Source organism: Carassius auratus, unplaced genomic scaffold (assembly GCF_003368295.1).
Source record: "Carassius auratus strain Wakin unplaced genomic scaffold, ASM336829v1 scaf_tig00017184, whole genome shotgun sequence".
NCBI lineage: Eukaryota > Metazoa > Chordata > Actinopteri > Cypriniformes > Cyprinidae > Carassius > Carassius auratus.
Genome location: NW_020524751.1, coordinates 23,463 through 35,069, shown reverse-complemented (window position 1 = coordinate 35,069; position 11,607 = coordinate 23,463). Strand labels below are relative to the sequence as shown.

At 38.5% G+C, this 11,607-nt stretch overlaps 2 protein-coding genes and 4 non-coding genes across 7 annotated transcripts; all 6 read left to right on the top strand.

The window, feature by feature from the left end:
• Positions 1-205: 205 nt before the first annotated feature.
• On the top strand, positions 206-2,354 carry LOC113075571 (40S ribosomal protein S11). Its single transcript, XM_026248252.1, has 5 exons — positions 206-362; positions 1,140-1,274; positions 1,467-1,542; positions 1,771-1,900; positions 2,171-2,354. Exons 1-5 carry the CDS (start codon positions 348-350, stop codon positions 2,292-2,294), a joined length of 480 nt encoding a protein of 159 aa, XP_026104037.1. The 5' UTR covers positions 206-347; the 3' UTR covers positions 2,295-2,354.
• On the top strand, positions 829-913 carry LOC113075572 (small nucleolar RNA SNORD35). The gene has a single exon (XR_003280985.1). It is a non-coding gene; the product is annotated as a small nucleolar RNA SNORD35 (small nucleolar RNA).
• LOC113075575 (small nucleolar RNA SNORD35) lies at positions 1,311-1,397 on the top strand. Its single transcript, XR_003280988.1, has one exon. It is a non-coding gene; the product is annotated as a small nucleolar RNA SNORD35 (small nucleolar RNA).
• LOC113075574 (small nucleolar RNA SNORD35) lies at positions 1,585-1,669 on the top strand. Its single transcript, XR_003280987.1, has one exon. It is a non-coding gene; the product is annotated as a small nucleolar RNA SNORD35 (small nucleolar RNA).
• Positions 1,993-2,077, top strand: LOC113075573 (small nucleolar RNA SNORD35). Its single transcript, XR_003280986.1, has one exon. It is a non-coding gene; the product is annotated as a small nucleolar RNA SNORD35 (small nucleolar RNA).
• Positions 2,355-3,156: 802 nt separating the features above from the next.
• Positions 3,157-9,733, top strand: LOC113075570 (uncharacterized protein C17orf53 homolog). 2 transcript variants are annotated; one of them, XM_026248251.1, is made up of 10 exons: positions 3,157-3,439; positions 3,530-3,583; positions 3,798-4,730; positions 4,959-5,042; positions 5,863-6,000; positions 6,473-6,581; positions 7,238-7,323; positions 7,528-7,647; positions 7,869-8,076; positions 9,574-9,733. In XM_026248251.1, the coding sequence occupies exons 1-10, from the start codon at positions 3,428-3,430 to the stop codon at positions 9,630-9,632; spliced, it is 1,803 nt and encodes a 600-aa protein (XP_026104036.1). In that variant the 5' UTR covers positions 3,157-3,427; the 3' UTR covers positions 9,633-9,733. The 2 variants fall into 2 exon arrangements, with proteins under 2 accessions (XP_026104036.1, XP_026104035.1); XM_026248250.1 differs by having other exon boundaries at positions 5,860-6,000.
• Positions 9,734-11,607: the final 1,874 nt, after the last annotated feature.

Sequence of the window (11,607 nt, the reverse complement as noted above, 5' to 3'; positions counted from 1 at the left end):
ATACAGCAAGTTTCTACTGGGCATGCGCACATCAATATAGTGTAATTTTTCTCACACTGTACAACTTTATAATAATGACTATTTTTGCCTTATTGTAAGGGGTAGGTTTAGGGAAGGGGGGGGGGGGGGTAGGTTTAGGGAAGGCGGGGGGGGGGGGGGGTAGGTGTAGACCATAGACGGTAAAAAAGTGTAGACGTTGATAAATTCAATTTATTGTTAGCTTCCGGTTGTTGCCGTCTCCCAAACTGTTCAGTCGGCCCCACCCACAGTGTGTCGTCACGTCCGCGGAACAGCTCTTCCGTCTGTCTCGCGCATGTGTAGTCCTCTTTACGACTCGGCTGGCGAAGATGGCGGACGCACAGGTATGCGAGTCTGAACGGCGTGGTCGTGGAAACGCGTTTGATTTCACGTTAAACTTTAGCTCAAAGTCACAAATTCTAGTAGATAGACAGCAAAGAAAGCACGATGGATGCAATTATGTCGAAATGGATCACACTGGAGACTAGAATATGTGTTTTCTGTCTCCGGTTAACGGGAAGGAAGCGTTCATGAACGGCAAGGCGAGCGGCCTTGCCTTATCCGACCAGCAGAAAGTGATTTTATTTAAACCTGCAGCTGTTTATTTGTTTCCAAGTTGTGGTGTAAAAAAAAATAGCTGTGTTTAATCTGTCTTATTGAGTGGTAAAATAGCCGAGTTAGTTCGCAAGGCATGGACAGCACATGGATGTCATCCAGAAGGAATAATCGTACGACTCTAAAAAAGATAAAGCTCTGAAGATACCGTTTATGTTTTTATCTCTGTAACAATGGTCTCAATGGGAATGATGCTGCAAATGATGTTTTTTCTCACGATGGTCTTCCAAGTCTATCAGGCTTTGACGACACTGCCTTATGGCATCACTGATGCAGCATAAAACCTCTCAAGTGTTTTGAATTGGCATTTTAATATGGAAAACACTTGTCTCCCAAAGTCCTTCAGGTTTGGTGTAGGTGTGGATATACTAATAGTCCAGGATGTCTAATGGAAACCTTGATCTACTGATCTGAGTTTGTTCCGTAACTTCACATGAATGTTATTCAAGCACATGCATTAGTTTGTGAGGAGTATGACTGACACTGTGCTTGTGGTGGTGTTTCAGAACGAGAGGGCTTATCAGAAGCAGCCCACCATCTTCCAGAACAAGAAGCGGGTTCTGGCTGTTGAAGGAAGTGGCAAAGAAAAGCTCCCACGTTATCACAGAAACGTCGGCTTGGGCTTCAAAACCCCCAGAGAGGTGAGATTGTGATTACACACAAGTGTAACTTTAGTTTGCAGAGGATGTCTTTTCTCACGATGGTCTTCCTAGACTCCAAGAGAGCTTTGAGGATACTGCCTTTGGCATTGCTGATGCTGTTGATTTTAAGATACCATTGTGCAACCTCAGTTGAGTTCAAGTGCCTAAATTGCTTGTGCTTCACTTCCACAGGCTATTGCTGGCACTTACATTGATAAGAAATGCCCCTTCACTGGAAATGTGTCCATCAGAGGCCGTATTCTCTCTGGTAAGTCTGTGTAGTTTAATTAATTGTATTGTAATCTGGGGGTGCAGATGATGTCTTATCTCACGATGGTCTTCTGAACCCTTTGGGTTTTGAGGATAATGCCTAATGGCTTTACTGATGCTTCCCCTTTATCTAATTTTGGGGTATCTTAGGAATTATTGGAAATTGAAGATTCTGTTTGCTGGCTGTTGATATACAGTGTATGTGAACTTATTTGTCTTTTTCCAGGTGTGGTGACCAAGATGAAGATGCAGAGGACCATTGTCATCAGGCGGGACTACTTGCATTACATCCGCAAGTACAACCGTTTTGAGAAGAGGCATAAGAACATGTCTGTCCACCTTTCTCCATGCTTCAGGTAAAGTTTGTCTATTGCAGCTTTCTTTTAGCGGCTGAACAATATCGTTGACCCTTTTTGTGGGCTTAACATGCTTTAAATAAACGGTCAGCTGCAAATGATGTTTTTTCTCACGATGGTCTTCCAAGTCTGTTAGACTCTGACGACACTGCCTTATGGCTTCACTGATGCAGCAGATAATGCTTTAAATGTAGTTTAGTTTGTATAAGTTTTGATCACCGAATATTTTTCTTCTTGAAATATCACTAATAATGCTCTCCGATTGTTTAGGGATGTGACCGTAGGTGACATCGTTACAGTTGGAGAATGCCGACCCCTCAGCAAGACCGTGAGGTTCAACGTCCTGAAGGTCACCAAGGCTGCTGGAGCCAAGAAGCAGTTCCAGAAGTTCTAGGACTGTTTTAACAATATGGCATCTCTGTATTGTGGAAAATAAAAATCTGTTCTCTAAATCTGTTTTTACTGTTGGTTCAGTCTGCATGTCTCTTTACATAAGCATCTTGCTCTTATATATCCCTCAACATTTCATATTTTGGATTCCCCTTTAACACCTGGTTCAAATGACCAGGCGATAGATATAGATAGATAGATAGATATATATATAGTTGTGTTTATAAACTTATATACACATACATATTGTAGTACTTTTAATCTTGTACTATAGTAATATTTGAATAGGCTTTACAATTTTTTTAGTTTATTCTAATTAAGTTTTAGTAATCGTATGTTTGTCAAAAAATTGTGGCTTAATGTTAGTTCTATGACAAACTTGTTTCTGTTAACTTATTTCAACGTTCAAACACTTTTTCAACTTGGTATGTTTCAGTGTGATAAGTTCATGTAGCTTATAAGCTCAGTTCTGTTGTTTTGTAGACTTTAATTTTCATAAATAATAATTCGCTAGCCACATAATTAATAGTTTTTATTTTATGCTTAACCTGTCACTACCGAGAAGCTCGCTTACATGTTTAGAAATATCTATACATATCCTCACATTTTATGAGTGCTCTACAGCCATAAAATCCATAAAGCTTTAGCGACAGCAGTTGCTGTAATAAAAGGCAGATGCAATTTAAACTCGTCGAGGTAGAAAATAGATGCGATTTTCTTCATATTAGGTGTTATTAGAGAGAGAGAAAAAAGTAAATTAAAGTAATATCTTATTCGCCTTTGCCAATAATCTCGGCTAAATTGAGACGATCTTTCATCTCGGCATGCTACTATTACCCCAAAGTGGACAAGTCCCATAGACAGTAAAAAATAAGTCCAGCAGATGGCGCTGCGTCACTAGAGCTGCGCGCGGCAACACAACACGTCAAGCGCAACACGTCACCTGCGTAGCGTGAGTGACGTATTTGAACGTGGCGGCGCGAAGGTTGTGAAAATCGGAGATTATGCGATGTTTACTCGGTGTTTCTTAATGTCTGCATATCAAATGAGAACACAGCTTTCAATGGATAGTTGCTTACATTAACAGTCGATAGATACGTGTAGCGTTATATATCTGCTCTTATTAATTGAACAGACATGACAGCCATGGTAAGATACATACAAACAGCTAGCTAATTTGTTAACTAACAACTATGTGAACTGATTAGTAATGATGATATTTATTGTTTGTTGATACAGGCTTGTAATAAATGGAAGGGCTTGTTCACCGTTGGAGAGGAGTTTGATGATGAGGTGTGGAATCTAACTTTTAGTTTTAGCGTGTTAGTATAGTCGAGTAAAGCCACTTGCATGTTATCTGTACACTTAATAATGTGCTTAGAAATAATATGGCAGGCTATAAATTATAATTCGTTATGTTCTGATTTCTAGAAAGTTTATTTACTGTACCAATGACAACACGAACAATTGCTTGGTTGTCTTGTAATCCATACTTTTTCATCGGTAGGATTTGCTTGAAGCAGATTGGACGTGTCCATCAGAGCATGCATCTTCAACAGCTCCTTCTGTTGCACCATCATCTGAATCCTCAAATGCACAGCCGAGCTCTGTTAGCTCGCCATCAGGCCCTGGGAAAAATACATCTGAATCTGCTTCTGTTCTGACTCTTCGTACTCCAGCATGTGGCTCTATCAAAGCCCCACCAGATCTCTCCATGCCTTGCCATCAGTCAATCTCTGCCTCCATTTCTTCTCTCAGAGCTCCGGGGGCATCCTGTCAACCTTCCTCTAACCCAGTAAACCCTGCACCGCCAGCATCCCTTAGAGTCCCGCAGAGAGAGCTCCCTCCTCTGGATGAGTTTGATGACTGGGATGTGGATCTGGAGGAACTGGATAGCATTCCTCAGATGGTTTCTGAGCCACAGAATAATCCAGCTGCACCCCTGGACAACATTTCACCCGCTAAACGCATGAGGCCATCAGCACAAGAAGTATCCTCTCATGGGAGGTTCAGCGCTACCTCCTCAGTGTCAGCTACACGGCCCTTAGTCAACACCTCATTTGTGTCCACCATCCAAGGCCCCATGTATCCATCCACCCCTTTTCGGAATACAAATCACATGCACGGTCCCGCTACACCAGCCTCACGATTCCCCAGACCTGTGACTCCCAGGCCTCCAGCTGCGTCGCCTCAGTGCCAGAGGGGCGCTTTGACACCGAGGACCCCGCTGCAGCCCCGAGGGTCTCTTTTCCACTCTGTGTCTTCTACACCCGAGTCCTCTTCCACATTTACACCTCGTGGTCTCAACACGCCTGTCCTGACTAATCACCTGGTCCAGCTGGTGTCTGCAGCCAACAAGACACCTCAGAGACCACAGAGCCGCATGATGCCAGCCAAAGCACGTCGTTTTCCTGGCCCGGCGGGAGCACTACCACTGCAGGTCATCCAAGCACTATTTTAGCTTATCATCGTTAATGTCACGCAATATTTTCTGCTCAGAATTGCTGCAAGGTTGTTTCTCTTTAAAACCGGTTGTTGATATTTATTGTTGTTCTGTACCCTGCAATCTGGAAATTTTCCCACTGCTATCAAAGGACTTATTTCTTATGAATAGTATTTCTAATTTATTTCCATTTGCATGGTTTTATTTCCGTTTGTTGTCTTGTAGGCAAGTGCACAGAGTCTTGATGAGATTGTTGTGGCAGTTCCTCAGACGCCTGCACATGGAGCTGTCGCTCGGCTAAGAAGTGATGTATGTTAAATTGTGCTGAACTAAAAAATCTTTTTTTTTTTGTAGTTGGGGGGGGGAAAGCTTAATATATAATTAATATGGTAAAAACACTTAAACGTAAACAAACATTAGAAATGTTGTCTTGCCATCTAGATAAATAAGGGTGGGGATCTTGCTTTCAAGGCTAGCTTGCTATCACTAGCCTTTCCGAAAATGCATACCCTACCTTTATATTACTATTAACTGCAAGTAAAAAAAAAAAAAAAATTGATGCTAAAAATGATAAATGCATATATCAGAATTACCTAAACTAAAATCAGAGTGAAAACCATATATACAATTTTTAAAGCTCTTTCAAAATACTAATAAAAAAGTACTATATAAATATACTGAAATAAAATACATTCCCAGTGTCAGGAGAACCAAATTTATATAAACAAGCATTACTTAAAAGTAAAGTATTAATGTTTGTGCCAGTTGTGGCTGCTAAAAAAAAAAAGAATAATTATGATAAAAAATTTTTATGCATCATGCCATAAGATGGATATTTATTTAAATATTTTTTGTAGTATTATATTTAGTGTTATTGAATTGGTTAGTGTTAAATGATGGCACGCACAATCTAAATGTAAAAATGGGAAAAAGTTGCATTATTAAAAATCCAATCTCCACTGATAGATAATGAAAAATATGATATGGTACCAAAATATTGTGAATCCTTTTCTGCTTTTTTTTTTTTTTAAAACACCTTTTGCACACTTTTCACTCACAGGTACACTTTTCTCTTACACATACTCACAAACTTGCATTCATCAGATAAGGTGTCCATTTTTCACAGCAGGTTTCCAGCTCTCAGATGAGTGAGGAAGAGGAGTTCAGCAGGGGTCCGTGGGCAGTGATGAAGACTGAGATGGGATTGGACGAGAAGAACCCTTCTTGCTTTCTGCACTCTTACAGTGTTGTCATGGTTCTCCGCAAGGTGAGCTCCTCAGAAATCTCAAATGAGCTTATCTGAGTGTTTGTGCTAAAAATGTTGTTAGGGATAGAACTTTGTTAGTCTGCAGATTTCTTCGGTTTTATCCAGATTTGTACTATAAATATCTGTATTTGTGTTATTTCTGCCTAAAGTGGAAGTCCATGGCTATAATCAGAACAGATGAAGAATCTCGGCTCCCCAAATGATTAACACAAACATAATCACTGTTGTCATCAGTCATCTTAAAGTGATTATTAATGTAATTTTAATGTGTTTTGCCCAGTGTGTCATAACGATCCTCTACTAATGGTACACGTGTGTTAAATATTCATTAGGCTGACAAATGCTGATTAGCTTTTCACTTGATTCATTACCAATGGCCTTGAGGCTGTGCTGCAACTTATGCTTTTTCTTTTCTCTTATTCTCTTCTTTTTCTTTGGTGTTTATTTGTGACTTATTGCTTTCTCACTCCAGGCTGCTCTCAGGCAGCTAGCTAAGAATAAGGTCCCTAATATGGCTGTTGTCTTGAAGAGTATCACACACACACATGCAGATGCCAAGGCCGTCTTCAGAGATCCCACAGGTACTAACAATAAGGGGATATACATTACCACAAAACTATATTTAAGCTGTTTCAAAGTCACCACCATATTGCAGATTCTTTCTCTCATCCAACTTCATGAGGCCGGGGTGCTTTTTAAACCATTTATTGAGCACTTTATGCTGTAATAACTGTAATGTATTGTATTTATTTGATCTCACAATATTACAGTTTTTCTGTAACTTCAGTAAAAAAAAGTTTTTAAATCTTACTGATCCCAAACTTTTGAAGCGTAGTGTGCATTTATGTGTGTATGTGCATGTATGTGTTTTTTTTTTTTTTTACTAATCGCACATTTTTCAGAAATGAATCTTGTATTTTTAAAAACTTTAATGTTAGGTGGGATTAATTGCGTTAAATATTTTTTAATGCGATAAACTGGAAAATAATAATTGCCTTAAGCATTTAGTTGCTCAAGTATTTAGAAAATGTTTCTCCATTGTGATATATTACCATATCCATCTCTCTCTCTCTCTCTCTCTCTCTCTCTCTCTCTCTCTCACACACACACACAATCACAGTGACTGAAATCAGGGGGTCACTGACTGAGCTGGTGTTCGTGGTCTGATTGCATTCTTATTTTCAGAAGTCTCTTTTGACCTCTTCTCTTTTTCTGTTTTTTCTTTGGCCCTGTGAAGGTGAGATGCAGGGCACAGTTCATCGTCGCCTGGTAGAGGAAAGACTGGGAGAGCTCAAGACCGGAGCTGTGTTACTACTCAAACAAGTAACTATATTTCAGACCTAATTATAGACTACCAAAGGAAGTAAATACACTTTAGATTACTCCGATAGCTCATACAGAGCTGTGGTTCTTATGTGGGCATAACAAGATTGTCCTTAATGATATTTGTAGATCCAGATCCTTCACTCTTCTCTATGATTTCCCATCCTCTACTTTGTTTCCACATAATTCTAATTTTTTTTAAAGGTGGGTGTGTTTTCACCATCACACCGAAATCACTACCTAAACGTCACACCCAATAACCTTCTCAGGATATACCCACCTGATGGGGTCTTCCACAACTCCCAGCCATCCCACTCTCCACTGGTGAGTCACCTTTTGTTTTCCAGTTTTAGACTTTTCTGTAGTTGTCATATTCTAATCCTTTCTCCAGGTGTTTAATGAGCGCGATATGGTGGTCTCCAGCATTCTGCTTGTTTGTTTGTGAAATACCTGTCCTCAAAAGATGCTTTCTTTTTCCAAATATCCCTCAAATATTCCTTTCTGTTTTGTGTTCCTTTCACTCTGGTTGTTGCATGCACATGCAGGAGCTTACATTGCGCAGTGAATCCACAAGGCCTGCAGAGGGCCCGGTGTCTCTGATGGAGCTCCACTTCGATGACGAAGACGACAGTGAAAATGTGTTCCTCAGTGAAAATCGGCCTCCTGATGGTTTAGACACTGCAGCTGTCTCTAATGAGCTCTGTCAAGCGCCTACAGTGTCCAGACCAACCGGAGACACAGCATGGGACACAGGTGTGTATGATGGAGTATCATCAATTAAGCAATATCACAAGCAAGTGTGCTGTTTTAGTCTCAAAGCAATGTACTGGCCAAAAGCTGGTGTGGAACGGAGTATGTGAGTGGAGTGACAGATTTCTTGTTCTTTCTCTAAGGGTGTACTTTTGGTTCCCTTGGTCCGGTCCAATAACGAAAATGTTACCGTTAGTCCAGTGTCGCTTGGCGTTCTCACGGTTATGTTTAACAACAAACATAAAGATACAAAACAAAAGACAAATAGATATGATCACAAAAATATTGGTCCGCGTTCATGACATAATTTCGCAAACTGGGATTCCCACACATCACATAAAATTATTTTTTTTTTTTAGATCTTTTTAGTTCCTTATCTGTTCATAGCCCGTATTATTCAACCTGCTCCAGAGTTGATTTGGAAGTGGACCGAGACCCCCTGAAACCCTAAATGTTCTGTAAATACTCATCGATTCATGTATTTCATTCCCACTGCCAAGCAAAACCTGCTCTGGATTTTGTTTACCACACGGCAACATGTTTTGGTACCTTACCATCATCGTATAATGCATAATTTGAGAAAATAACTAGCTAGTCATTTAGTTCCTACATCTAGTCTGTTCGGCAACGGCAAAAACATAGACATGATGAAGCACTCCTGAAGTGCTACTTGACCATTTAAAATAGAGAACCAGAACTAACTGTTTTATAATTTCATGAAGCACATCATTTGCATGTTAAAAGCATCAGGTATAAAGTTAGAAAACACGTTGTTGAAATGAATCTTGGCAGGGCGCCAGGCCAAGTCTAAATGAATACTTTTGTCAGACCCATTAGAATTTGGCACAATTTTGTTACAAACTCTTTTCTGACCCCTAAATGACTCAATACTTAAGCTAATTTAAACCATATTTAACTGCTTTAACGTACTAAAAAAAAAAAAAGCACAGAGAAAGAAAACGAGATGGGTCACACAAAGCAGCAATGATAAGACCGCTTTTGAATCTACATCAGTATCCAAACCTGACCATGGGTTTACTGTAGTATCTATAACCTTAGACCCTAGGCTCTGTCAGGCCTGGAATGAGCTGAGTGTGATTTAGAAATCAGCCAACATTGAGTGTATCATGATTTGTGATGAATGTTTCTTATCGCACACCCCTAAGCTGGATTCTTTTTCCAATCACAAACTTTTTTTTTTATATCGTTTGCACTTTACTTGAACATGCGATGTGAGATTTTAAGATAAGATTAATGCAATCATCCTAATGGCTTTTATCACGCAATTCACTAGACTCTATTAAATTTCAGCAAATAACGGTTTGTGTTTCACACAGAGGGTGGTATGCTAAGTTTTACTATCTATTAGTATTTAGATGGGGAAGAAAATGTAGCTTTTTAATTTTCAGATGCTTTGGTGTTGCCTTTTTTTTTTTTTTTTTTTTGAAGACAGTGTGTGGATTGTAGTTTTAATCGGTGTTTGTCAATGTTTCTTTTAAGATGACCTTGATGAGCTGCTCGGGGAGTTACCTGCGGATGCATATGACGGATTGCAATAATCACAAGATCACTTTAAATACAAAGTATAGTTGTAGAGCCTGTCTCATATTAATGCATACTGTGACCATACACACTAATAAACAAGCAACACCTATCACCCAGACTACTTTTGTTCAGTTTTTGTGCAAACCTTTGTAAATATACACGAGTCCCTTGTCTCATGCATAAATTGAAAGAATAAATACCTGATTTGACCCGTAAATGATGTGTTCACTTATTGAGTCTTGCTGACAAATACCACATGCTTTTGTAGCTAGTAATAAATGGGTTGAAGGAACATGTCTGTACAGATTAATATTAATTTCATGCTGAAATTACCCAGTAATCTGATGTTTTTTTTTGGCAAGCTTTCCTTGTGAATTTAAATCAGCCATTAAGGCTACAGTTTGCCAGCTGGGTTCCCCCTTAAAGGACTCAAATGGCATAATTAGTCATTTCTGATGTGCTAGAAGAGTGGCTGGCATAATGGGGTTTGTTCACGCTGTTTAAAAGCTTTTCCATGTCTTTCCACAAGACGTCTTGAGTGGTTGACATTTATTTGATCATTTCATTGATTATAATTGGAAGTCCCTGCATGGTTCTTTGTCTTTCACCGCCATCTTTGAATTTACATTTTTACCTGTTTTGATTAATCTTCATGTTTTATGAATTGCTCATTACTGTCTTTGGTCTCACAGTCTCAACGGTATGTGTATTATTGATTTCTAGATTAGGTTTATTCACTGTGAGTGATTATAAAGTCATGAAGGTGCAAGTACTTATTCAGTCTTCCCTGGCGTACCTTATATAGAATAATTAATTGATTAAATATTAAACCTCCTGTCCTCTATGCATAACTTATTATTTGAGCTAGAGGAGAGTAAAATCCATTAGCTGGGGTCTTATAGCCACATATATGAAGTTTCTCTTGACCATAGATGGTACAAAATCTAAACCCTTTTCATAAATGGTTATGCTATTTTAATTAAAACATTTTATTTTACATCATTTGAATATTAACATTTGTGAGATTTACTCAGCCTAAAAAGTTTTGAGGTTAACTGATCTGTTAATGAGGGGTTGGTGCATATTTTGATTTGTGGAGTAAAATGTAGTTTTATTTCAAAGTAAAAAGATAATAATAGACCCTTTGGAGTGAGATTGCTCCTCTAGAATTATTGCAGAAGTCCCAAGTGGCATGTTGTTATTTTTAGTTGTAATACTTGTTATAATTGTTGATATTATAATTTAATAATTATGTCTTAGATGTACATTTTCGACATATTTCCCTTTTCTTAATTAAAACCTATAGGCTATTTGAGTAAAATAATTAGATTTGCATTCATTGTGTTGCTGTTTTCAATTAAAATATGGGTAATTAAACATGTACAAAATGTAAATATTCATATGCTTGTATATAGGTCATGCATACATTTACATACATTGCACACATACATTTTTAAATATCTTGCAACTTTAAAATAAAAACAGAATTCTTAAGGGGGACAAAATTGTATATTTCTAATAAATCAAACATTGTACAGTTGCATTAGATCAATATCTCTTAATTTTCAATAATATGTGATTCGGCAGGTTTCCCCCGCTTTCCTTTGTTTTACTTCAAGGATAGGTTCGAGTTTTGTAATTTTTTTGAAAGAAAGATAAAAATGATAAACAATGCAAATGTATTTCCAAAGCCACCTTTTGTTCATATTCACCAAGGTTGCCAATAATATTGGGCGGCACTTTTATTAATCTGCTTCCAGAAGCTTTGTATGTTTCATGAAAAGCGATGTCATCTTTAAACAGCTGTATGCAACTTTTAACTGCTTTTGATTTGAACTTTTACATTTTCATCCCTTAATAGAGCTGTTCTTAAGTTTGACACTGCTTTAGTATTGAGCTCAGAACAAAGACGGGATCTGATCTAATCTGTCAGCGTGTCACAGATCAGTAGTTACTCGGAGAATGAATGTGAGTTTTATCCAGGGCCCG

Excerpts from the sequence above, each read along its gene's own strand:
- LOC113075571 (XM_026248252.1), top strand. Across the intron at positions 1,275-1,466 it reads GCTTCAAAACCCCCAGAGAG|GCTATTGCTGGCACTTACAT; the intron begins GTGAGATTGTGA and ends TCACTTCCACAG. Across the intron at positions 1,543-1,770 it reads CAGAGGCCGTATTCTCTCTG|GTGTGGTGACCAAGATGAAG; the intron begins GTAAGTCTGTGT and ends GTCTTTTTCCAG.
- LOC113075570 (XM_026248250.1), top strand. Across the intron at positions 7,648-7,868 it reads AGCCATCCCACTCTCCACTG|GAGCTTACATTGCGCAGTGA; the intron begins GTGAGTCACCTT and ends ATGCACATGCAG. Across the intron at positions 8,077-9,573 it reads AGACACAGCATGGGACACAG|ATGACCTTGATGAGCTGCTC; the intron begins GTGTGTATGATG and ends GTTTCTTTTAAG.